At 44.4% G+C, this 27,123-nt stretch overlaps 1 protein-coding gene across 4 annotated transcripts in view; it reads right to left on the bottom strand.

Moving 5' to 3' along the window:
- The window catches only part of VPS13D (vacuolar protein sorting 13 homolog D), a 247,335-nt gene extending 221,968 nt beyond the window's left edge, over positions 1 to 25,367 (bottom strand). For all 4 annotated transcript variants that reach the window (XM_060088995.1, XM_060088992.1, XM_060088993.1 and 1 more), the window contains exons 1-13: positions 25,279 to 25,367; positions 21,535 to 21,707; positions 15,605 to 15,682; positions 13,404 to 13,594; positions 13,226 to 13,306; positions 10,040 to 10,156; positions 7,225 to 7,329; positions 5,842 to 6,012; positions 5,325 to 5,425; positions 4,324 to 4,492; positions 1,973 to 2,074; positions 1,629 to 1,830; positions 366 to 545 (exon numbers count right to left, since the gene is read on the bottom strand). In XM_060088995.1, coding sequence (XP_059944978.1) covers positions 366 to 545; positions 1,629 to 1,830; positions 1,973 to 2,074; positions 4,324 to 4,492; positions 5,325 to 5,425; positions 5,842 to 6,012; positions 7,225 to 7,329; positions 10,040 to 10,156; positions 13,226 to 13,306; positions 13,404 to 13,594; positions 15,605 to 15,682; positions 21,535 to 21,631 — 1,594 coding nt within the window. In that variant the 5' untranslated portion in view covers positions 21,632 to 21,707; positions 25,279 to 25,367. The remainder of the gene's footprint in view (positions 1 to 365; positions 546 to 1,628; positions 1,831 to 1,972; positions 2,075 to 4,323; positions 4,493 to 5,324; positions 5,426 to 5,841; positions 6,013 to 7,224; positions 7,330 to 10,039; positions 10,157 to 13,225; positions 13,307 to 13,403; positions 13,595 to 15,604; positions 15,683 to 21,534; positions 21,708 to 25,278) is intronic.
- Between the last annotated feature and the right edge of the window lie 1,756 nt (positions 25,368 to 27,123).

Below are 27,123 nucleotides of genomic sequence, written 5' to 3'. Positions count from 1 at the left end.
GTTTAAAAGGGTCCCCAAGCACAGTGCTGAAGCGCTGTGCCTTACAGAGGAAATACATGTAGTAGATAAGCTTCACTCAGGCGTGAGTTACACGCTGCTGGCCGTGAGTTCAATTAATGAATCAACAACATATATTAAATAAGGTGTCTTTAAACACACACACTCATAGGACAAGGTTATGTACTGATCCGTTGACGAATGTGATGACCACAGGCTTGCAGGCACCTAACCTTGTGTTTCCCCTCGGAGCCTAGATTCAGTATTCACACAACTTTCTGGAACATAACTACGGCAAATAACGAGACTCAAGTGGACACTAGTGCCCGGAGAGATACAGAGCATCAGGCAGCTCTCTGGGGCAATACCTGAAAACTCAAGCTGCATGAAAGCGCTTTGATTCATCTGGGCAGCTCCCTGCTCCTGGTGCAGCAGAGTCACGGTCCCTCGCTGTAGCTGTAAGTTCAGTTTGGCAAAGACATGGTCTCGCTTTGTGTACGTGTTCATACAAGAGGCGTCTGCAGTGGGATCAAAAAACTCCTCGGAGCCTAAATGTGAGGAAGAAAAGACTTTAAGAAAACACATGGGAAAATTTAAAAAGCACTGATCACAGTCATTATGACATTACTTAACTATCTTCCCCTTTTAGGGAAGAACTCCAAAGTCATGGGTGACTGTTTTATTCATCAATGTGAAACGACCCTGTTTTATAAGGGCCCTGATCAACTTACTGTCCAATGAGGGACGATGCCAAATTCATGATAAAGTACAGTATAAGGCAGCACTGCCCAATGCAGTGCACTGTCCTACACTGCACTGTCCTACACAGTGGCCACTAACCACAAGTGGCTTTGAGCACTGTGGCTCATGTGGCAAGTCAACTGAGGAAGTGAATTTTTTATTGTAGTTTAATAAATTTAAAAAGCCATTTGTGACTACAGCTACCATACTGGACAGCCTGGGTGTAAAGGGTGGCTCCGGATTGGTATTCAAGCCTCAGAGTTTAAAACTTTTGAACTTGTTCAGATTTAATTCTCTTACAATCACTGCCACTCAGATAGATCTGAAACTATATTAATATTCAAATTCAGTAATGGAGTTACAAACAAGTATCTCTTGAAACTTCCTCTCTCTGACTCCATGAACATGAGACAAACTGTTACTAATGTCTTTTTTTTGGGGGGGGGCTGTGTTGGGTCTCCGTTGCTGTGCACAGGCTTTCTCTAGTTGCAGTAAGCGGGGGCTACTCTTCGTTGTAGTGCACAGGTTTCTCACTGAGGTGGCTTCTATTTGTTGTGGAGCACAGGCTCTAGGCATGCGGGCTTCAGTAGTTGCAGCATGCAGGCTTCAGTAGTTGCGGCACGTGGGCTCTGGAGCGCAGGCTCAGTAGTCGTGGTGCATGGGCTTAGCTGCTCAGCGGCATGTGGGATCTTCCAGGACCAGGGATCGAACCCGTGTCTCCTGCACTGGCAGGTGGACTTTTAACCACTGCACTACCAGGGAAGTCCTTCTACTTTTTTTTCTATTTGAAATATACCATGGGCCATTTCACAAATAACAGATGAATTATGAACCAAGGGTCTCCTTTCACTATAGCCAAGAAGGGCAAGTAAAGGCCAGGCCTGCCTTACCCAGGATCTCCTCAGGAGTCCAGTGTTCCTGCTGCTCCGCAGTCAGGCCCTCGACTGGTTTCCCTTCAGGGCTCTGCTGCCCATACCAGCCGCCCCAGCCAGGAAACCAGGACTGAAGGTACTGCAGCATCCCGCTGCCTCCACTGGGTTCTGGGTCTCCAGGAGACTCTCCCGGAGAATACAGCTGAGGCTCTCGTAAGCTCTGTGTCAATCAAAAATGAGCACGTATGAGTACTCGAAGACAGAAACAGGAAGTGATACACCGCTGCTTATTCTCTGTCTGCCCACAGAGGCACTCAGAGCCTACTGGGTCAGAACGCATCTTCTCACAGAGGATTTCCTACCTCTGCCAGTTCTTCCTGTTTGTGAAATCGTTCATGAACCAGTTCACGCAAAACCTTCAATTCCTCAAAGCTCTGTTCCTCTTCAATCCGACACACTTCCTCCTGTTTGGGTGAAAACAAACAAAACAGGTATTATAGCTCCAGAGAAAATGGGACACCTTCACGAACTAGTCCAGTACTGTGAAGGAACCCAACTGGCCTCCAATGTTTCCCAACATTTCGAAGGCCAAGAAACAATGAAGATAAACAGTTAATTCCATAATTGCTATGTTTCTGGTTTAAAAAGCTTTTCCATATAACGCTAATAGATTCTACCTGGTCTCTGAGATGAGACTAATGGTAAGTACGGAGGGAGCAGACACAGTACTGAGTTGAAAATGGGAAATGAAGAACATGTGCTGCCAGAGTATCCCATCTTTGCACAGCAATGGCGGTTTACAAAGTGCCTTCACATGCGTTACCTCAGTAGATTCAAGTTGGTGGCCAGTTATCATTCTTCCCACTTCAGATGAGGAAACTGAGGACCAGGTTTACAGAGTACATGTGTAGGCCTCCAGCTCCTTTATGTTTCATATGGGACATTACCAAGGAAGTGGACATTTTCATTTGTTTCATGCTAATTAGGAAAGAACAGTGGTGGCCAGCTACATGCAAAGATGCAAAAGAAAGCAGAGGTAGCTATCCTAAGCTGTTTCTTATACGCTATGATTAAGAAAGGATATTATAGGGCTTCCCTGGTGGCGCAGTGGTTGAGAGTCCGCCTGCCGATGCAGGGGACACGGGTTCGTGCCCCGGTCCGGGAAGATCCCACATGCCGCGGAGCGGCTAGGCCCGTGAGCCATGGCCGCTGAGCCTGCGCGTCCGGAGCCTGTGCTCCGCAACGGGAGAGGCCACAACAGTAAGAGGCCCGCGTACCACAAATAAATTAATTAATTAATTTTTAAAAAAAAGAAAGGATATTATATGTGTTTACTTGCTCACCTCCGTTGTAATTTAGATTTTTCTCTCCCTCCGTGTCTTTGCCTGTGCCTTTAAGAAAACCATCCAAAACAAAAGGTCTGGTTTATTCCATCCTTTTCATAAGGTTTCTATGTCAGTAACCATGCCTGACACTGGTGAAAAAAGCACTAGCAAATTGAGTGGGTCATGCCCGGGGTGCGGCAGAAGAGGTGAAAACACCCAGGGGTTCAGCACTGCCACTGGTTACCACAGTGGGGTGCTCTCATAGGCTGAATGTGTCCCCCCAAAATTCGTATGTTGAAGTCCTAACCCCCAGTGTGATGGGATTTGAAGGTGGGGCCCATGGGAGGTGAACAGGTTTAGATGAGGGGATGAGGATGGAACCATCATGATGGGATTAGTTGCCTTATAAGAAGGGGAAGGCAGACACGTCTCTCTCTACCCAGGAAAGGCCAAGTGAGCACACGGTGAGAAGGCAGCTGCCCACAAGCCAGGAGGTTGGTCTTCCCCAAGAACCGAATCTGCCAGCACCTTGATCATGGACTTTTCAAGCCTCCAGAATTGTTAAGAAATAAATGTCTATTGTTTAAGCCCCTCAGTCTGTGGCATGTTGTTATAGCAGCCCAAGCTAAGACAGGTGCTAAAGGGAAGCTTAGAAGCATTTACTAAAGAAAGAGTGAATTAAGAGATAGTACGCAAGCCAAAATACCGGAAACAGTCTAAACTGCTATTATAAAAACTGATGCTCACAAAACTGAAACAAATCAAGGAGGAAACGCTCCCTACAGCCTTCCCCCAGGAGACAGAGGCAGACAGACTAGAGCCGGGAGGGAGCTTCACACCAGGGCTCCAGGACTGCTGGTTCTAAGGGTCTCTGGTCCTGCAGGTAGCTAAAACAGAAGCTTGCCTTCACCCCTACTTCACACCCTCGGCCTAGCCTCTACCTCCAAAACCCCAAGGTCAATCAAGTCGATTGGGATTAGGGAAACTGTGGGCCAAAGTCTACAGAGATTAGTTATAGACTTTGTAGAAAAAGAATTAGGATCGGGTGTTGAAGAGACCTGAGTGACTAGATGGAATGTCTCTCTGGGCCCCGCACAGAGAGCTGGCGGGGCGGGGAGTGGGTAGGCCTGGCAGGACCACGGCCCCTTTATCTTCCTCCCACCCCATGGCCTGGCTCTCCTCAAGCAACAGAAGGTGGAAGATGCTTCCTGCCAAGGCAAAGCTGGGCCTTCAAGAAGCTCTCACCCTAATAAGACCGACTTTATCCTGTAAAACTATGATCCCGAACAAAGGCTTTATTTCTTCACAGGTTCCCTTTTCTTCAGCCTTTGAGAGACATCCTTACCCTCTGATTGGAGACGAGAAATAAGAGACAACAGCCTCCTCACCTTGTCATCTGCAGACAGCAAGCCTCCTTTCAACTTGGTAAAGTACTTGTCAGTGTAGGCCACGGCATCGCGGGCCCGACGCAACAGGAAGTCCCACGTGCAGCGCGCCCTCTGCTCCCGGATCTCATGCAGGTTGGCGTTCAAAGCAAAGTACCACCACTCTCGGCAGCTGAAACAGTTCATAACCATCTAGTTACGTACAATAAAAACGATGAAAACGCTATTGACCCAGAGCAATCCACAACACACCACTCCCCTTCTGAGACATCTCTTCTCTTGTCAGCCATCTGTTTATGCCTCAAACTCAAATAATATTAGGCTAACCTCAACATATGGGGAAAGTTAATCTACTGGATCCTCAGTTTATGCACCGATTATCATACATTACTCAATTGGTCTGAATCACCCATAACATCAGCCCCTACCACAGAAAATCAAGTGGTGGCTATACAGTAAACACCATCGTAAGATAATCAGCAAGGATTTGACTATGAAAGATTTTAAATGGAATATTTCAAGGAAGACTGGAAATACACAGCATGTAAAAAAAGTTTTAATATATTGACTCGTCAAGTTTAGCACATCTACATAAAAAAGATTTATTTTTGCTATAGATGTTATCAAGTGTACTATATAAATGCTGACCAAACAACTTAGGAGAAAAGACACAGGGAAGTAGGTTCAAGAGTGCTGCAAAGTATTTACCACCCAATCAGAGCCCACCAGAGCAACGCCAGTCTCCTTACTAAATGAGGCTGAGAGGACCTTCTGAATTCCACTACACTCGACCTAAGAGTAAACCCACGACACCAAAGAGATCTACAGATGCATGTCAATGATGATAAACAATAGAAATGGCATTTTAAAGCCCAGAAAAGTCGACTGTACTTTTATCTCCAACCATGTGTAAAAGATAGTGAGGCATATTTCTGATCTAGGTACAAAAGAAGAACATGCTAGAAAATGCATTTCAGACACAACACTTAACTGACAAGCCTTACTTCTCAGATACGGCCACTTTGGGTTTCCATTTTCGGAACTTCAACTGCCTCTCCTTTCGTTCCAGCTCCTTGAGGAATTCCATGATTTGCCGGTATTGCAACTTTTTATTAGAGGTTAAGAGACACTAGGTTAGAATTGGTTTGTTTCTTTTGCTCAGTTAAGACATATACGTCACAGGAACAAGTCACATTAGTCAACCCACTGAGCTGAAATCCACTGCAAACTGCAAGACTAAACTCCAGCACCAAGTGTCAACGTCTCTCTGAACAGTCAGTAAAGTACGTAAATGTACTGTCTCTCTTGTACTCTTGTTCAGCACTTAAAATATCAAATCAAAACTAACCTGAGACCCACCCAATCTGACTGTATAAAGACAGTGGGCTCTGCAACCACCACAGCCTGGTCTCATGCACACTTCCTTTCCCACGAGGGGACCTCGAAGTATCCAGACCCTTCTATCAACACGCCTCCTTCACCCCAGTTACCAGTCCGATAGTTCAGGGAGAAACAGGGAACCTGAGAGAGTTTCAAGGGAATGGTCTCCAGATGAATATCACATTCAATACGGGGAGTGTGCCGAGACCTCAGAGGCTCTTTAGAGCAGTTTCTCTTCAGAAGAGCAGACGCGCACACAGGCTCCAAGATGTAGTGATGATTTCGACTCTCCTTGCTCTTCTCCATGGCCTCCTGAGTGTCACAAGAATGGCTGTCATTATAGCAAATGTTTTCAGGATCAAGTCACCTGTTGGAATGTTGTCTAATCTACAGCATATTATATCAGAATCCAAAAGCACGATAAAACTGGGAATCTAAAGCTCTCTAGCATTTTAAAATTTTTATTTATATTTCTTACAGGTAATACGTTAGGTAATACATTCACGTGGTTTAAAATTTAAAAGGCAAAAAAAGTGCAACCTCTCCTTCCTACTCCCATCCTCCAGCCACCCAGTTACCCTACTCACAGGCAACCAATGACACCAGTTTCTTCTGTACTCCACCAGAAGCATTCTGTACATAGTCAGCCAAATGCTAATTTTCTGGTTTTTTAAACCATTCTTACACAAATGGCATATATGCTCTTTTATCTTGGTTTTTTAAACTTAATACTGTATCTTAGAGCCTATTATGTATTCATCATAAAAATCTTTGCCTTTATTTTTATAGTTGCATACTCGTCTACTGTATGGATGCACAGTATTTATTTAATCAAATTAGCAAAACAAAAACCATTCTGCACAATAGCATGCAAGCCAAAGATAATGGTGGTTGAGGGAAATATGAGTCCTTTTTCTCCATTTCACTTAAACCACCTACAATTTCTTTACAAAAAGATTAAACTGAGCTTTTTAAAATATCATTCACAAACAGTAATACTTTATATCCAATGATTTATAATGACTTTCTGAGTATTTCTTAAAGGAATGCCACCGAAGGTGAAATTTCAACATAAAATGTTGTAAGAAAGCTCTTCTTTAAGAACCAGATCTGGTGCTTTATTCATTAAAAATTGGATGCTTAGTACACTGGTGGCTAAGAGAGTGGAGAATGCTAATATGTTAGGTGCATGCAATGGAATACCATGTAATAGTCAGAAGCAATGAATCAGAAGTATAAGCAGCAATACTGATCAATCTTAAAAACAGAGATTTAAGTGAAAAAAAGCAAACAAAGAAATCAATAATACACTATAAATGTAAAACATACACAAATCCCTATATATTGTTCAGAGTTACAGACATAGCAAGTACCTCAAGCATACATACTCAAGAGTGAATGCCTATGCAGGGAGAGGGCGTGGGAATGGGAACAGAGACGCAGAGAACAAAACCTTATGTGGCAGCAATACTACACCACTTTACTGCCGTGCTGTGTTATAACAAAGCCCTGCCACAATCATACCTGTAACTCCACCTGAGGCAAATCCCCCAGTAAAGTGCAATCGACATCCCAATAGATGCTAAACTCTGCCACATCTAACTGCTTTTTCCGCATTAATTTCTGTACCTGAGGGGAAGACAGGGAAGAAAACAAGATGATTCTTTATTCACAAATTTATCCATTCATTCAACAGGCCATTTGTGAAGAATCATGCACCGGGTGCTTTGCATGGTGCTGAGGATACAAAACTGAATGAAAACATGGTTACAGAGTTCAGAATCTAACTAACTGGAAATACAAACATGCAAATAATTTTAATTAAGCAGAGGGAAGCAGAGGAAGAATATATGAGATGCCACGAGCAAACAAAGAGAAAATGTCACTGTGCAGATGAATATCAAAAGATGTGTACGTTTCAGACAAAGGGTGGGAGGGAGGGACTGGGACACATTTCAAGGAGTGGGGCCAACGACACCAAAGGCCTGACAGCTGCAGAGGACGGCGAGCACGTCTGTGTAACTGCAGCACTGTGCTCAGGGATGGAGCAGTATCGGCTCACGTGTGTGGACACACAGTTCAAGTGAGGAGCTAGTTAAGTGTTGAGAAAAGCAGGTTGGAACGTTACTAGGTGCACTAGGTTGAATAGTACCCCCCGCACTCCCCAAAATTCAGGTCGTCCCAGAACCTGTGAATGAGACCTTACTTGGAAATAGGGTCTTTGCAGATGTAATCAAATTAAAATGAGGTCATACTGGATTGGGGTGGGCCCTAATCTAATCACTGGTGTCCTTATAAGAAGAGAAAACAGACACATGGGGAAGAAGCCCATACGAAGATGGAGGCGGAGACTGGAGTGATGTATCCACAAGCCAAGGAACACCAAGGCATCCACCGGAAGCAAGGAGACAGGCATGGGACAGGCTCTCCCTCAGAGCCTCCGGGGCAAACCAACCCTACCAACACCTTGATTTTGGACTCAGGCCTCCAGAACTAAGGAAAATAAATCTCTGTTGTTTTAAGCCACCTAGTTTGTGGTGATTTATTATCATAGCCCTAGGAAACAAATACAATAAGAAGTTTGTCATATTAAGGAGTTTGAATGTCATACTTGAAGGGACTTGGAGCCACTGAGGGTTTTGATGCAGGCATGCACACCAGGACCTGGTATGGATTTTAGAAACAGAACTCTAGCAACAGTGCAAAGTGGAGCTTCCCCCTACGGAGTCATGGGTGTGTCAAGATAATGAGCAAGTTTATAGGATCGAGTTACATTTTAGGAATACAGCGACCCTTGAACAACATGGGAGTTAGGGGCGCCAACCCTCCGCGAAGTGGAAAATCCACGTATAACTTTATAGTCAGCCCTCCGTATTCGAGGTACTACATCCAAGGATCATGTAATACTGTGGTATGTATTTAGTGAAAGAAATCTGCGTCTAAGTGGACCTGCACAGTTCAAACCCATGTTGTTCGAGGGTCCACTGTATTTGGTTACTCTGAGCTAAGCACCTCCAGCCCCAAGCAGCCACATCCATTTGCCCCAGTGTCCTGTACAAATACCATGATCTTTCTCTGTGTGCCGTAATGTGGGAAAGGTTAAGAAGCGCTGGCACAGAACGAATCAAGAGCCTAGGATGGAAGCAAGGAGGTCACGGAAGTCAGGATTTTATTGAGCAAAAGGCAGAAGCTGGCAGGATCCTGAACTCAGACAGTCGCAGTGAGGATAAGCGTAAGAGCCACATTTGAGACATTTTATGGGAAAAACTGGCAGGACGTTGTGACCAAATGGATATGGAAACTGAGGAATAAGAAGTGAAGGGATGAGCACAGGCTTCTAGGGACTAGCGTCATGGGTAAGAACACGTGCTCTGAAGCAGGGTTGGCAAACCTGTTCTGTAAAGGGCCAGAGAGCAAATATTTAGGCTTTGGGGGCCACTCGTTCTCTGCTGCAGCTACTCAGCTCTGCCACTGCAGCACAAAAGCAGCCTTAACAACATGTAAATGAACGGGCGTGGCAGTGATCCACGAAATCTTAATTTACAAAAATAGGCGGGGCAGATTTGGCCCCCAGGCCACAGTTTGCCAACCCCTGATCTACAGCCGGTGCACCTGAGTTCTAGACCCGACCCCCACCACTCACTCATCCTTCTGCTCCTCAGGTCCTCGGCTGTAGTGTAAGGATAACAGTGGTGATTACTGGGAATTCAATGAGATAAGTCATGTGAAGCACTCAGAGCAGTGCCTGGCACATAAAAGGGCTCTAACGATGTCAGCTTTCATATGAGTGTTTGTAACATTCAGTAACATGTTAGAGAATGAAGGAAAACAGTCGGTTTCAGGGGAGTGAAATGGGCAGGTGGAATATAATGGGATCATTTTGATTATAAGGAGCCTAAATACCACAGAGGCATCCCACAGGTAGTTAGAGACCTTGAATCTGAAGGTCAGAAGAGGGGTGGAGAATGGCCCTTCGAGATGCGGGCGCCATCTGCAAATATTCCCAGGCGGCTGCTGAAACTATGAAACAGAATGAGCGTACCCCGAGAGTGCATGTAATGTAAGAAGAAAATCAAAGATAAGATCCTTTCTGCACCTCAGTTTCTTCGTGTACAAAATATGCCAACGTCTAATGGATGAATTAAATAAGAACAGGTCAGAAGAAATTAACTGTTTCCCTATTTCAGCAAATGAGACAAGAGACATCCACACCCTCCAAAGAACATGGAGAAGAAGATTGTGATCTCATTTACCTAACACAAAAGGACACAAGGCAGAGCCCTAAATGCTCCAGACCGAGTGCTTTCTTCCCGGGTTACAGTCATTATTTCATACTCACAGGCTCGTTCACAGCATTCTGCATGGACACATTCTTAATGCAGACGCCAAACGCAAAAGGATGGGAAGGATTGGTAATACCATCTTCAAAGCGCAAATGGACATCTTGAATTTTTAACTGCAGCAGGGGAAAAAAACACATTTAGACAACTGCTGCAGGTTGTTGCACAACAGACAACTGTTGCACATTTAGACATTCAGCTGCAGGCTGAATACCACAGGCAGGAGTTTACTTAAGTAAACCACAGCAGGCCTTTTACACAAACGCATAGCTTATGTCACACACACACCCGATAATCTAAGTTCCTCAGAGATTTATAATCACAAACTGGACATGAATGACACTTCTTTGTGATCAGTGCCTTCTCAAGAAGAGAATTACAATACTTTCATCAAATCGTTTCAGAAAACACCTTAAACACTGAAATAAAGTAGTGCCATTGTATCTAGATAACTGCCCCCCCCCCTCTTATGATATCTTAATCTTGCCTCTGTGTCCTCAAACCTGGACACAGGAACACCAGCAGGGCATCTCCATTTTGACCTTATTTATTTCCCCTTGCCCCTACAGTGGGGCTACAGAAAAAGGTCTCTGTTTCAATGAATTAAAAAATAATAACAGAGGGCTTCCCTGGTGGCACAGTGGTTGACAGTCCGCCTGCCGATGCAGGGGACGCGGGTTCGTGCCCCGGTCTGGGAAGATCCCACGTGCCACAGAGCGGCTGGGCCCGTGAGCCATGGCCGCTGAGCCTGTGCGTCCAGAGCCTGTGCTCCGCAACGGGAGAGGCCACAGCAGTGAGAGTCCCGCATACCGCAAAAAAAAATAATAATAATAATAACAGAAAGTGAAAAGACAACCCATAGAATGTGAGAAAATATTTGCAAATCATATATCTGATGATAAGGGACTAAAATCCAGGATATATAAAGAACTCTTACAACTCAATAGTTAAAAATAAATAAATACATTTTTTAAATGGACATGGGATTTGGACAGACATTTCTCCAAAAGATATACAAATGGCCAATAAGCACATGAAAAGATGCTCAACAACATTAACCATTAAGGAAACGCAAATCAAAACCACACTGAGATTTCAGTTCATACCCACTAATATGGCCATTATTAAAAGACAGACAATAACAAATACTAATCAGGATGTGGAAAAATTGAAATGTTCACACATTACTGGTGAAACTGTAAAACAGTTCCTCAAAAAATTTAATATATAGTTACCATATGACTCAACAATTCCACTCTTAGGCATATACTCAAGAGAACTGAAAACATACGTTCACACAAAACCATACACATGACTGTTTATAGCAGCAATATTCCTTAGAGCCAAAAAGTGGAAACAACCCAAATGTCCATCAACTGACAAACGGATAAACAAAATGTGGTCTATCCTGAGAACTGCAAAAACTCTAGGTATGAGCACTCCATTCAAACGCCTACCCTAAGAGACCTGACCAAATTTTAACGCAGGCTTCTAGCAGCCTAAGGCTGAGTCCCCAGGACATTCCATCCCCTTCCTGAGTTCCCATCTAGAAAAGCTCAGGGCTGTGTGTTCTAGCCGATACCTGACAAGAGCACACGCGACACCCTTCTTAGAGCATTTACCAAAAAGGGCTTCCAACTGCGAACGCTTTCTCTGTCCCTATGCGATGTGTCTCCTACAACTCAAGGACCTAAAAGCCACTCCCTGGAAATGGAATCCTCAGGAAGGACGGGGCCTCCGTCTCCCCTCTCTCTGGGAGGACAGAAGCCCAGCTAGCAGGCACAGCTGGCCTAATCATATCTACACTGACCAACCCTTTGCAATTTTTCACCTGAGCTCTCTCCCCACCCCCCCACCCCCGCCCCTATTCTCCCTTCACAAGGCCTGGTCACCTCTGTACAAACTGGGATGGAGTTCTGCTCCTTCCCCTACTGTCAGAAGTCACTGAATAAAGTCTGTTTTCACCACTTTAACGTCACTCCAGCTTTTTTTATCTTTGGCAATCCATCCAATGGAATATATTATTCAGTCATAAAAAGAGTAAAGTCCTGATACATGCCACAACAAGGATGAACCTTGAAAGCATTATGCTAAAAGGCCAGTACAGCCCCATTGATGTGAAATGTCCAGACTAGGCAAATCCACAAAGTAGATTAGTGGTTGTAGGGGGCTGGAGGGAGAGGGGAATTGGAAGTGGCTACTAGTTGGGTATGATGAAAATGTTCTGGAATTAGACAGTGGTGATCGATGCCCAACTTTGTAAATATACCAAAAACACTAGACTGTACACTTTAAATGTGTGGACTTTATGGTATGTGAACTAAATCTCAATAAAGCTATTATTAAAAATAAAATAAAAATAATGAGGAATTTTTTAAAAAATCAATGACAGCTAAAATAAATAAATAACTGCCTGGAAAAGAATTCAAAGCAGTCACCTCAAATGTACTGATCTTTTCCCCCAATGCTATCAAAGTTATGAATCCAGCAACCTCAGGCTGTATTTTGGGGGGAAGTGGGACACCTTAAAAACATGTGGCCTGTGTCACTTTGGTACTGCAAGAAAACCCTGGAGGTAATTAAGTATGGGCTAACACTTACGACACACTGAAAATTAGTGTGAACCCTGCTCTAGTTTTTGAGGACAAACAAAACAATAATTAAAGCAGAAAACAGGGCCAACAGCCCTAGCACTGAAACTCATCAAACTGCCTCCAGACACATCAGTGAGAGTAAATATCTTACTGGGCTGTTCACAGTGCACTACAGAATCAACTGGAAACCACATCCAACCCCTCTCATTGTACAGATGAAGAAACTGAGACTAAGAGATTAAGTGATTTAGTCATGAAGACTCAGGTAACCTGGCTTCTTGGGAGGTAAATCCTTCAGCAAGTAGGGTTCCAATATTCGAAAAGAAAATGAAGTGAAATGTCAATGAAATGAAAACTCCTACTCACACTAACTGAAGCAAGAAAAACCTGTGTCTGCCCAGAGCTGGACTCGCTTGTCAGGTTTTCCCTCTGGCACTGCCTATGAAAAGGCACACATGAGCAATCAGTGCTCTCTGCAGACACCCTGTTATCAGTTAAACGCACAGGAAACAGCAACCACGGACGTGAAATGCACTTAAGCCTGAGCGATCCCTTCTGTGTTCATACTTTATAAAAGCCATTAGGACTTACTTCAATATTCTCCACAATTCTCGTAACTACCGAGGCAGTAACTGAATACCAGTAGGACTCCCCTTTCTGCTGGCGTTCGTTCTACAAAGGAAAGAGCCGGTGTTAGCAGAATCTAGTGCTTTGCTCATTTCAAGTCTCACCACCTCCGCTCTCATGGACAAAAGGATTTCTGCCTTGCCTTCCACTTTTCCTCCAGGGCTTGAAGGAGAGCTTTCTTGCGTTCCCTTTCCAACAGCTTCTCCTTTTCATCATTGAAATCCTGTATTTTTTCAGGGGCTCCAATTAAGTGAAGGCTGGAGATGGAGATCACCCAAGGGTCCACATGGGGGCGATAGAAGGGAATCTGAAGGGTTACCTTCCCAATTAAGCCTGCGAAAAGGAAAGTCTTGTTAACTGTCTGCACACATTTTTAAATTCTATTTTTCTGTATTCTAGTTTTCTTTAAGGAGTATTATTACCATTTACTTTTTAAGAAAACAAGCAGCAAGTTTTCGTACATGTGAAACAAACATTAGTGGGCTGAGATCTGTAAGAACGAGGCATAATAAAGCAGAAGATGGAAAAAGGTCAGTGTAACTTTTTCACATCTAATGCAACATCTCCCTCTGGAAACTACCTCTTCCCCAACAGGACTACATCGTAAACTTCCCTGGGGTGTCTTTTCTTCCCATGGCACCTGTACTAGCCTGTGGGCACACACTCATCTCTTGTTCATTATTAATTAGCTGGTTGATAGGTACTTATTGGGAGTTATCAGACTCAGCAATATGTCCAATCTTGAACACAGCAACCGAAACGTAGGTCACGGTGCAGTGGTACTCTATCGAGAAAGAATTCCGATTCTTCATGAGAACTCGGGCTGATGGGAAAGCTAAATGGCCTGGGAGAATTGTGACACTTATTTCCCAAGTTCTACCATTTCTCAAAGATCCACACAGCCCAACTAACAGTCTACCTCTGAAAGCAACACATGTTATCAGACTGTTATCATTACTGTCTAAGATCTAGAATTCGAGCAGGATCGATCTGTTATATTTAAGATAACAGAGTATCATTAACACCAAATGATCAACTGTGTAATCCAGTAACAGATGCAGAAATCTTACAACAAATAATGAAAAAATATTTTAATTTTGACTTTAGAAAAATGAAAGTAAGTTTTTTACATTTAATAAAATTTATATTATAACTGAAACCATACACCAATTTTCATAACAAAGAATTTTAACAATAATTAGTGTACAGTTGCAATTCTAACCTAAATTAATTGGGAGGACACTTATATGACAGCAAAATATAACTTGTTACATTTTATTTTTGCAGAACAAGCATAAAAAGGGTCACTTTTGCCAAAATATTAGAAAACACCTATTTTCCCTAAGAGCCTCTCTTAATCCTTTGATAGTCAAATAAGAACTCTCTTGAAAGTATCCACCGTTTTATCATTCTTGAGAGTTTCTTTCAGATTCTAACTTGTCAGTGCCTTTGCTTATGATTCTGGCAGTCCACCTATGACTTGAATTGACTTCAAGAAAGCCTAAATCTCTTGCAAGATTTCTATTTTATTTCACCTAGCAACTGATTTGCATTGTACTTGCACTTTATTGTAATGTAAGTACCCTCAAAATAAGGGAAAGACTGATATCAACAGGCTTGTTCAATGACGAGCAGTGTCTAAAGAGGGACTAATTTTATAAGTGGTCACTTAATAGAGAATATTTTTATTCTGTGATAATTCTTGTTTCCTTACCAAATCCAGTAACTGCAAAACTCCGATAATAATTGCAAACATCGACTGAGTGTGCCGGGCACTGTTCTAGTCATTTTAATGCATTAACTCAGGTATTCCTCTCAACAAACCTATGATACAGGTACTAGTATTATCCCATCCTAAGATGAGGATGCACACACAGAGTGGTCAGGGAACCTCCCCAAGGTCACACAGCCAGAAAATGGCAGATATGGAATAGAAACCCAAGCATACTGTTCCAGAGCCCACCTTTCATTCAATAGAGTAAACTGTCTCTTAGTAATATGAATTCTCTGAAAATAAGAACCCCCTGTATCTAGGATGGAAATTCTCAGACTTTAGTAAACATAAGAATCACCTGGGGTGCTTATTAAAGATGCAGGTTCAACAACACTCCCTCAGAGACTCTGATTTCAGTAAGTCTGGGGGCCACCTGACCTCCCCACCACCACCCCCAAGATCGTCCTGATACTAGCGGCCTAGAGACCACACCTGAAGACTGATCTAAACCCTACCCTTCCTACCCTGCCTCTTCCTGGTCCAAGAGAGCCAAACTCAAGGGCTCTCAGTTTTCACATCCCAACAGATAAAAGGCTCAAAACTGCCTCCCGCCCCCTTTTTCCACATACCAGCTTTGACTTCAAATGGTAATTCCAGTTCTTTCAAGGCATCTTTCTTTAAAGGCAAGTTTTCTAATTCAACAGCACCTAAAAAATAAAAATAACATAACATGTTCATCCAACAAATGCAGCAGTTGCCTGTTGTGTGCAAATCAATGAAGGGTAAAGGGAGAGTTTCACATCTAGGCTCAGGCTATGCCAATGTGCATTCTCTGTACTAATTTCCCGATCAGCCCACTGACATGTAAATAACAGCTGAAGCTTACCGGCAGATGAAGGATTTAGGCAGGGATCTAACTCTAATGAGCCAGATAGTAAATATCTCAGGACTTATAGTGTCTACTGTATATTCTCCTTTTGTTTTGTTTTGTTTCTTTACAAGCCTTTAAAAATGGAAAAGCCATTCTCAGCTAGCAGGGGGATCTGGCCAGTTGGCCGGTTTACAGACCCCTAGTTTAGGCTACTATTCCACCAGAGGACCATTAACATCTGAATCACCTAGGATGAAATGCAGGCTCCCGGGTCTGAAACAGAAATTTACAATTTTTAACAAGCTCTCCTTACCCACCGCCCTCCCCCTCCCACAAAATGGGTGTATTCCATACCACGTCAGAGAGCCCCTGTACAGTTGGTCATCAAGAGGAATTTATACTCTCTCTGCACCCTCACTCGCAGGTGTAATAACCAGTCAGAGAGCAAAGGCATGAACAGGACCACTCCTGAAGGTCCTTTTCAGACCCAGTTTCTATAATTACTTAAATCCAAAAGCACAAGATGTCTCCAAAGCAGACTGAAGGATTAGTCACAAGGGTGCAGCTAGATCTCTCTCTCCCCCAGCTATGGAAATCAACCCTTTACACATACTGGGTTGGCCAAAAAGTGCATTCGGGTTTTTATGGAAAAAAACCCTCCCTGCGCCTAAGGCACTGTGCTGGCCACTGGGAATAAAAACAAAGGCAGGCAGGGTCCCCATCTTCAAAGTGCTGGGGAAACAGTCGTTTTATAAAGTTGTTCATCTGTGCAACACAAGTCAATTTCTGAGTCACTTAAATCTGTCTGAAATGTACTCTCAAGAACAGGGAGTACAGACAACAACCACCCAGCAACCATTAACTGGTAAGAGAACCCAGAAGAAAGGAAAGCAAGTCTTTTCCTCCAAAGACACACTAATACAAGAAACTTAATTATTTTCCCCTTTGAATGATTAAGACTTGTGCGTTACTGGCATCTAAAGAAGTATTCAAAGCTAGCATTTTGGCGGATTCATTGGCAAATGCACCCAACTTATTTTTCAGACTTTTGCAAGAACATCTATTCACATGGGGCTCCACTTACCTTAAGACTAACCAAAAGGAGAAGTTAATAATCCCAGAGAGCCCGGAAACAACCCTATATCCACACTTGGGGAGAAAATGAGCATAACGGGGAAAAAACATGAGACACATTCCTTATCAGTTGAAGCCGACTTAAAGGGAGGAAAGCATATAACTTCTGAAGAGCAACATTTGCAATCTGAATCATTCGCCCTATTTTTCAATACCCAAATCTGTCACAAAGGCAGAGGGCCCCAGGTTTCCATGGCTGCTGTACAGAGTGGAGAAGTGGAAAGAACTGCAGGCAATCCATGCAATGAAAAATTAAAGAAGCTGAAGCACAGACAGCAAAGGAGGTGGTCTAGAAAGGAGAGGACACACGGGAAAGAATGAGGGGAAATGGCAGCCTATAGCAAGTGAAAAACAAGGGAATCAGGGACTTCCCTGGTGGCCCAGTGGGTAAGACTCCGCGCTCCCAAGGCAGGGGGCCCAGGTTCGATCTCTGGCCAGGGAATTAGATCCCGCATGCATGCTGCAACTAAGAGTCCTCATGCCACAACTAAGAAGTCCACATGCCACAACTGAAAAAAAAAAAAGATCCCGTGTGCCGCAACTAAGACCCAGCACAGCCAAAAATAAATAAATAAAAATAAATATTTTTTTAAAAAGGTAATCAGGCAAAACACAGATCAAAGGCTTCCTACTTCCCCACCCACTCATATGTACCCACAACTGGCCCTGCCGGAAAAGGTCCCTCCAAGGGACCAGGCCACAAAGCAGCCAGCATAGGTGAGCACCTTATAGATAATAATGTTTGTTGATTTCCAGACAGATAATTTGCAGACTTATTTATGGATGGCTCTCTCATCCAAAAATTCCTCGCCTCAGGTTAACAAGAAATCTAGTCACCAGCTGGGGTGAATTTAGAGTAATACCTAATGACTACCCAATCCTCTTCCCTCAGCTCTAGGGAAGCCAACCTCATTTAGAGGGCCAACCTGAGGTTCAGAGCTTATTTTAAAAAAAAAAAAAAAAAAAGGAGGGGGAATCTAAATGTATGCATGTATGCCCATGGCCCAGAGTTCAGACTCCTTGACTCAGCACTGGCAGCCGCTATCCTCTGGCCCAAAACCATCCCAAAGACACCCTGCAGGTTTCAGCCTTCTGCCTCTGCTCACACACCTCATTCTGCCTGGAATGTGGTCACCCAGGCTGGGCCATCTATCAAAATCCTGCTAAGACCCACTCAAAGCCACCCCCAGAATAGCTTTCTCAGGGTCCTCCAGACAAGATGAATGGCTCCCCTCCCACTGCATTATGCCTGTATCTCTAGTATAACAACGTAATACATACTGCCTTGTATTACTGTACACTTATCTCTGTCTCCAGGACTGGTTAATGGCTCTCTGAGGGCAGGGATTATAGAGGTGGAGCTGGGATGATGATGATGATGATGACGACGACAACGACGATGATGATGAGGGGGAGGGGGAGGAGGAGGGGGAGGGGGAGGAGGGGAGGGGAGGAGGGGGAGGAAGGGGAGGAGGGGGAGGAAGGGGAGGAGGGGGAGGGGAGGGGAGGGGGAGGGGAGGAGGGGGGAGGAGGAGGGGGAGGAGGACGGGGGGAGGAGGACGGAGGAGGGGGAGGAGGGGAGGGGAGGAGGGGGAGGAGGGGAAGATGAGGATGGCTATCATTCAGTGAGATCTTACTATGTCCCAAGCATTTCATATGCATTTCCTCATTTGATCCTCACAAAAATATGAGGAAATACTATTATTTTCTTCATTTTTAAGATAAGAAAAATGAGGCTTAGAGGACAAGCAGTCTGCTTAAAAATCATAGATCTGGTCAGTGGTAGTACTAGAGTTCATACCAGACCTGTGTGGTCTCTGGCGGCAGGAGGGAGAGGGGGTGAAGAGGAGGCTTCCTAACTTGCTCACAGTCACAAACAGCTGTTACGTGGTGAAACCAGGATGAGACCCTATGCCTGAGCTCCAAGTATTCCCTACTGTCTGCCCGTTTTGTATCATTCCATAACACAGAGCCTTACCCCAAGCAGGTGCTCAGTGAAAGTCTGTCCAATGACTGAACGAACGAAATGTTATACAAATGCTACCTCTGTCCTTCCACCACTCATATGCTACTTTGCATTTTTATTGCTTTTAGAATGTGTGCAAAGTCTACCCTTGAAGTCCAACCAGCTAATCATATGTTGATGATCGTATGATGATGATAACTAACACTCACTGAGGACCAAGAACAGTTCAAAGCTCTTTGAACCTAAATTAATGTGTTTAGTTCTTAGAACCTTACGAGACAGTTAATATTACCTCCCACTTGCACAAAGGGAGACTAAAGCAATTTTAATATTTAATTTTCTATTTAATTCTTAGTAGAATTTGAGTAATTTAGTACTAAGGATGTAAAGTACAACATGATAAATATAGTTAACATATATGTTATATATGAAAGTTGAGAGTAAATCCTAAGAGTTCTCATCACAAGAAGCAATGTTTTTTCTATTTCTTTAATTTTGTATCTGTAGGAGATGATGGATGTTCACTAAACGTATTGTGATAATCATTTCATGATGTATGTAAGTCAAACCATTATACTGTATACCTTAAACTTACACAGTGCTCTATATCAATTATATCTCAATAAAACTGTCAGAAGAAGAAAAAAGAATTTGAGTAATTTACCCAAGTTACTGGTAAATGGAGGAACTGGGATTCAAACCCAGTCTGGCTACAAAATCCATACCCTTGACCACTATTTCAGTCTCCTTTGCATCTTCCAAAGCATCTGTAAATATCTGCAGACAGACTGAAATAACATTCTTATTCCCATCTAGTACCCTCTGCCCCCAAACACTGCTTAGCTATGTCATCAAGATCAACAAAAAGTGTCAACTCCTTTACAAAGCCATTCTCTCAGTGCATTGCGATGCTCTAAAACTTTTCTGGCCAAGCATCGTGGTGTGCTTTGGAGCCATAAGGACGGAGTACCTAACTGACACAAGTTTTGAAAGAAAAAGCATTTTTCTATTCTGCAGAGAAACATTCCTCAAATTCCACAGGTTCATTAAAAGCCATAGAGAATAATTTTAAGAAGAGATAAGCACAGAAAAGCAGTAGAAAGCTTCAGAGATACACACAGTGGTCCTTACAAGGTATGTTCTGTCTAAAATTGCTGAGATTAGAAATCTATTATTAGTATAGACCCCATGATTTATCAGGTACCACAAATTTCTATTTATTCATTTCTTTAGCGAAGATCCCTCTTCTGACCATACCACTCTTGAGAAAGCCAGCTCTGTTATTAGCAATGCTGTTGCTAACCACAATGTTGCTCCTTCTAGGCCCTGTTACCTGCCCTGTACAACCTGCTTAGCTTGACGGTGTGTCTGCGAACTTCAATAAGTGACCAAAGAGATGAACCTGACACTACTATTGTACTTTGAGCCCAGCCCTGCCCTGACAATTGGTCACTTTCACTTTCCACTAAGCAGCTCCCTTCTAGGAAAGGGCAGAAGGAAAAGCGGAAGAACAGGAAAGAACCCACTTCTGTTTCCAAAGGAAGGAAGGGAGCGGGGACCCTGCTAGCTCGCCACCGCCTATTGCTGCTGTGATCACTCCACTGGTTTAGGTGGGTCAGAAAACCCCGGAGAATGCTGCTTCTGGGAAGAGAAAACCACTGCACCCTGTGCTCAGACTATACACACATCTGGATCACTGCTAGCCCCGCTAACCTGCCCTGGTCCACCCGCCAAAACTCATACTCCCAGGAAGCCCAGGAGGTTTCCACTATATCTGAGGCCCCGTTTCCACTTTCTATGATTCTACATGTTTGCAAACTGACTTTATCTTCTTTCTCTAGATTTGTTAAAGGGTTCCATTTTGAGTTGAGCAAACAGAACTTAAATTAAAACAAGGAGAAGGAGAAGAAAGCCGCTTTCCAATCCCCACATCAAACCACTGGGCTGCATTTACACAGTATAGACCTGTAAAGGCTAAAATGTCTCAAGCTTTAGGTACGTTACTACTCAGCAAGACAAGAACTCAGAAATTCTGTTGGAAGACCCCACAGTAACGTATTTTAAAACTTCTACTGGGTGTCTATTACACACCACCAGGATAGGAGCTTCCATGGTCACCCCACTTGATCCTTTTAGCAATGCTGTAAAGGTACATTACCCTCTTTTTCTAAAGAAACTGAGGCTCAGAATTTCAGTGACCTGTTCATGTAGCTAACAAGTAACCCAGCAGGATTTGAAGCCGAAGCCAATGCCATTGTCACTACCTCCTGGCTGCCTCCACAAAGATTCATAAAACTAAAAAATTAACTGGGGTAAAGCACAGTCACCAGTAGCATGGTCTTCTTTTTTATTTTCCTTTTAATATTTAACAGTCCCCTAAAATCTACAACAATCCAGCTATATACTTAAGTTACCCTGTAATAATAATCAGTGTCATATGGAAGAACATTATTTCCTTTTACACATATTTAATACAAAGCCATCTGTCCATCGGGGTTTATTATTCTCAATACAAGAAAAAGAACATAAAACATAGAAATGCAATCTGCAAAGCATATACTTCACCAAAAAGAGATACATGTACTCACCTTTCAGAAGTGCAACGGACAGCTGATCAGTGTTCAGGTTATTGACATATTTCCCCAGGTAGGTATTGAGAACCCAGGCTACAAGACCTTCCAACATGACTATATCCTCAAGACACGGTGTTTAAAACTCATGGATTATTCTTTATTTCTCTCTCTCATGGTCACAGAAGAATCTATGAAAGAAAAAAAAAAGGAAATGAACAGAAAAACCAGACAGTTTTTCCAAGCTGATATCCTACTCTACCTGCCCTGAAGGTGGCTGGATGCAAAGCACAGATTTAAGAAAAGATGGGGTGACCAATGTTCACTGCACCACTGTTTACAATAGCCAAGACATGGAAGCACCCTAACTGTCCATCAACAGATGACTGGATAAAGAAGGTGTGGTATATACATATATTTATATAATGGAATACTACTCAGCCATAAAAAAGAAGGAAATATTATTTGTAGCAACATGCATGGACCTAGAGACTATCAAACCAAGTGAAGTCAGACAGAGAAAGACAAATATTATATATCATTTATATGTGAAATCTGAAAAATAATACAAATGAATCTATATACCAACAAGAAACAGACTCACAGACATAGAAAACAAACTTATGGTTACTAAAGGGGGAAGGGGGAGGGATAAATTAGGAGTATGGGATTAACAGACACACTAATATATATAAAATAGATAAGTAACAAGGGTTTAGTGCATAACACAGGGAAGAAGATTCAATATTGTATAATAATCTATAATAGAAAATAATCTGAAATATATATAACTGAATCACTTTGCTGTGTACCTGAAACTACCACAATATTGTAAATCAACTATACTTCAATTTAAAAAAAAAAGAAGAAGAAGAAAGAAAGATGGTATGAAAAGCACTGCAAGATGCCCCCACTAGTAAATGGAGGGCCAAACCAATACATCTTGCATTTTGATGCAGCTGCAAGGGATAGTCACTTATAAATTTACCAAAAATTACCTACAATTCAAAGTTGTGTATCTTTTCAATGTAACTGATTGTTAAACTGCTTGCTTTTGGTGACTGACCTGGGGACTAGACTGTCCTGATCAGAGGTTCTCATCCAGATGCGATATGGCAATGTCTAGAGACATTTTTGAATATCACGACTGGGGGGATTGCCGCTGATACCTTGTGAGAAGAGACCATGGAGGCTGCTAAACTTCCTACAATGCACGAGATAGCCCCCCGCAGCAATGAATTATCCAGCCCCAAATGCCAATAGTACCGAGGTTGAGAAGCCCTGTCCTAGATTAAGGCAAAAAAGGCCTAAGAGATTGCATCAATGAACTTCATACTCTGCACCGATCCTCTTTAAGCCTTCCCGAAATCAATTTTGCAAACCTGTTCATCCGGCTCATTCATAAAATGATATAAATGGAAGGGAGACAACGGTGGTTTATCATTCTTCTTAACTGTCCTGGAGCTGCATTGCTGGTACCTGGACACCAGACAGTGCTGATACAAGGGGCCCCCTTAGTCAGTAACTGCAGACAACAGAAATCCTCTGGTTCCAGCTGCAGTATGTACAGTCAGTGCTGATTTACTGCTCTCATTACAATAACTGCTGTTTATTAGCATTACAAAACAGAGATTAGTTTTAGGATTCTGTAAAGTTAACATGAGGGAACTTGAGACACAAAAGTTTAAACGGGTTTCAAGATTGCTCAGCTAGTAGATCCTAGTTAGAACAGTGGGCTCCAAATCTTGCTCTGAGCCAAGCATGTCGGACACCAGCCCACCAAGCCTGACACTCCAGGTTGGCTGTGGCAGGCATCCCGCTTGGAAGCGGCCCTTTTGGGATCCTTTCCAAGCACTTTGCCCCACCTCCAGTTATTCACCTCAGTGCCAGGAGATACTCTTATCCCAACTGAGAGGCCTCCACCCACCAGAAACCCCAAAACGCAAAGCTCTACAAGAGTTAACCTCCAGGAAAAATCTGTTTTTATTTGTCAATAGTGTCTTGCATTTCCAGAGAAGATTAACTTTTATTTGTCAACAATGACAGTAAAAACATATAAGAAAATAAACAGCATTTGGAAAAATACTAATTTCTTTCCAAAGATCTTTTTTAAAGCTACATTTTTATGTAAAATTAGGAATCTGCTAAAAATTACTGCGTACACTTATTTAAAGAAGAGATTACAGGGACAAATTTCTTAAAATAAGAAATGTTTAACAGCCTGAGTAAAGGAAGCACTTCTTTCTATAACTTTAAATGAGTAAACCTACAAAAACAAAACATGAACCTGACTAACCTAGACTTGCTATGTAGAATCCAAACACACTTAAGCAAAGAGCCAAAGTTGGAACACTCTTTACTTTTGAAGTTACTGCCATTGATTCTGGTCCTAAATGCCAACAAACTCTCTCTGGTGCCATCCACAAGTGCTCTCCTTATAAAGGGAAACAACTGTCAGTTTGTACACAAGATCTGGCCCTACCCTACCTCCCCTGAAGGTGGACGAATGCAAAGCACAGATTAAAAGAAGATGGGGTGAGAAACACTATAAAACGCCCTGTGCAGTACATTGAGGCCCAAGCTAGACGGCATCCATTAGCTCTGCTTAGCATCTAGACCAGGTTTGAGGCCACTTCAAGGATTCCGTTAAGGAATCCGGTGTCAGGAAGGGCCGCCAGACTGGCCAGAATCCCAAAGTGTTTTTACACTCTGGTCCATCAGGGTTTCTAGGCCTGGTACTAATCCCACCTGGCCTCCCCTAATCGGTGGGGCAGTTGACACTGGGGATCAGTGCTCAGCCTACCGGTGGGCAGACAGCTGGCCATGACCTTGAGCCAGGCCCCTCCCTCGAGGAGCGGCTGGAGCCCTGGAGCCCTGGAGCCCTGAGTAGGAAGGGCTGGCAACAGGACGCGGGAGCGGAGGCGGCGGGGCTGAGGGCTGCCGGCCCTGGGAGCTCGGACATCGGAGGCCGGAGAGGGGCGGGGGCCCGGCAGGAAGGAGACTGCCTAGGAGGCGAGGCTCCTCCAGCCCGCCTGCCGCCCCTCTGCCCTCAGAACCCTAAGCCCGGCTCCAGGGGACGGAGAGCCCACCTCCCACATAGAGCCTGAAGGGAACAGAGCCGCGCGTCCCAGCCCCGGAAGGAGGGGCTCGGCCAGGGCGTGACCCCGGGGGGCGAGGGGTAAAGAGAGGTTTGAGGCCTGATGTCCCCACCCCAGAACGTAACCCCAGAAGGCTGGAGAAGGGGATGGTTAAGAACCTCTGGAGCCCTGACTGGAGCCATGTTCTTGGGCATAAGGCAGTGGGGCTCATACCCTGGGCTCCCGCGTGGAGACCGAGGCTCCGGCGGGGAGACGCGGCCTGACACCCCCTCGATCCCAGGGCACCAGGCTGCCCCGACCCGGGAAAGCGTGCGGGTCCGGCGGGGGTTCAGACCCCCCAGCACACGGACGCCGAAGTCCGGGGAAGCTCAGGACGCCCGAGCATAAGGCTCGGGTGCCCGCAGGGCCTCGGACTCGAGGGTCCCGGTGAGAGCGGGGCGCTCGGGGCCGTCTGGGGCTCGGACACCCCAGGGATCCCCCGAGGAGCTCAGACGGCCGGAGGGCCGGACGCCGGGGTCCCCGGGCTCCCAGCGCAGCGATCCGCCCGGGCGGGCCGGGGCCTCCAGGTCTGAAGCGGAGCCGGAGCGGCCGACCGCAGGTCCACGCCCGCCCTGCGGCCACCGGCCCTGCTCGCCCCCCGGCGCCGCCCCGCCTCGGCCCGTACCTGTCGGTGTCCCGGGCCGCCCGTCCCAGCCAGGCACTGCGCGGCGATTCCTCTCCGCCGCTCCTCAATGGCGCTGGCCCGCGGCGCTCAGACCCGCCCCGACCCGACCAATCGAGCGGGCGACGGACCGGCGCCTGGCCAGCCGAGCGCCGAGTCATCGAGGAGGCGCCCCCTGGCGCCCGCGGCCGCTCCTGCAGGGCTGCCCGATCCTCCAGGGCTCGCAGGTGCTGGGGCTGAAGCGGTAGAAAGGCCCAAACAGCCCCCCTCCCCCCCATTTTACAGCGCGGGGGTAAACTGAGTCCGGGGGAAGGATAATATACAGGACATATTGGCTCAGAAGTATTAGAACCCAGAATTCTTCCTTCTACAACGACCCGCCCGCAATCTGTTAAAACATAATTCATACCATGCCACTTACCTGGTTAAAACCTCTTCCGCATTATACTTAAAACCCACCTCCTCAGAGAGCCGACACCAAGATCCTACTGAATTTGTTCCATTCCCATTTCTGCCACTCTTTCCCGGGCCCACTCTGTCCCAGCATCCTTCAGTTCCTACCCCGGGACTTTTGCATTTGCATCTCTCTACTTAGGATGCTTTTACCCTAACTGCTGTCCAATGGGAATATAATGCAAGCCACATAGTACATTTATTTAGTCGGTACATTTTTTACAGGAAAAAGAAAAAGGTGAAATTAATAATATATTTTATTTAATCCAATATGTTCTAAATATTATCATCTCAACCTGTAACCAACAGAAAAAAATTATTAATAAGATATTTTGGGGGGGTTTATATTAGTTTTTAAAATCTGGTGTGTATTTTACACTACTGCACGTCGTAATACAAACTAGCTACATTTCCAGTGCTCAGTAGACTTGTATGACTACAGGGCAGCTCTGGATAATCATATAGGCCACTCCTTGCTTCAGATATTCCATCTCAGAGAGGATTTCCCTGCTGCACTATCTGATGTCCCCCTCATCCATTACCCTGTTATATTATCTTAACAGAACTTAATGCTGCCTGAGATGAGATTATCTTATTTGTTTATACCTATGTTATCTTTCATCACCCTGAAAGTAGAAATTATATTGACAGCAGAAATTATCTTTTTCACAAATGTTTCCTCAGTACCTAGACATGGCCTAGCACAGAAAAGGCCCAATGCTATGAAAGAATGAACAAATGAACGCCTCATCTTGGATTATCACCAGAAGGGCAGGAAGAACATCTCAGGCTCATAAAAAGTCAGAAGATGTAGGACACAGGCTGGCAAGGTTGCAAGAGTATCTGTTTACCATGACAGTTATCAGCCCTCATGATGCTAAGCTAATGAAGGTGCTTGTGGGCTGACTCACTCCCAAGCAAGGGCTGAGTTTCTCTGAGGTGGGGGTCAACCCATCAGAATCTCAACACTGGGTCCCCCCAGAAGCTGAGGTTTGGGTGTAAAACCCTAGACTCCACAGAAGGCAGAAGGGAAGGCAGCCATCAGAGCTGAAGGAGCTCAGGGTCCAGATCTTCCAACACAGAGACACCTGACTGTACCTGGGGAGTTTATTTAAAATGCAGGTGCCAGGGCACCATTCCTTCAACCAGTATCACTGAGAGTCTCTGGGCCTCGGTTCCTTATCAATCTTAACATACGTTTACTGCACAGCCATCCCACTCCCAGGTATTTACGCAAGAAAAATGAAAGCACATGTGCATGCAAAGACTTATACACAAATATTCATAGCAGCTTGATTCATCATAGCCCAAAACAGGAAATAATCAAAATATCCATCAACTGGAGAATGGATAAAGAAATCACAGGGACTTCCCTGGTGGTCCACTGGGTAAGAC

Source organism: Mesoplodon densirostris, chromosome 2 (assembly GCF_025265405.1).
Source record: "Mesoplodon densirostris isolate mMesDen1 chromosome 2, mMesDen1 primary haplotype, whole genome shotgun sequence".
Classification (NCBI taxonomy): domain Eukaryota; kingdom Metazoa; phylum Chordata; class Mammalia; order Artiodactyla; family Ziphiidae; genus Mesoplodon; species Mesoplodon densirostris.
The sequence above is the reverse complement of the archived record's forward strand: the minus strand, read 5'-3'. Positions and strand labels throughout refer to the sequence as shown.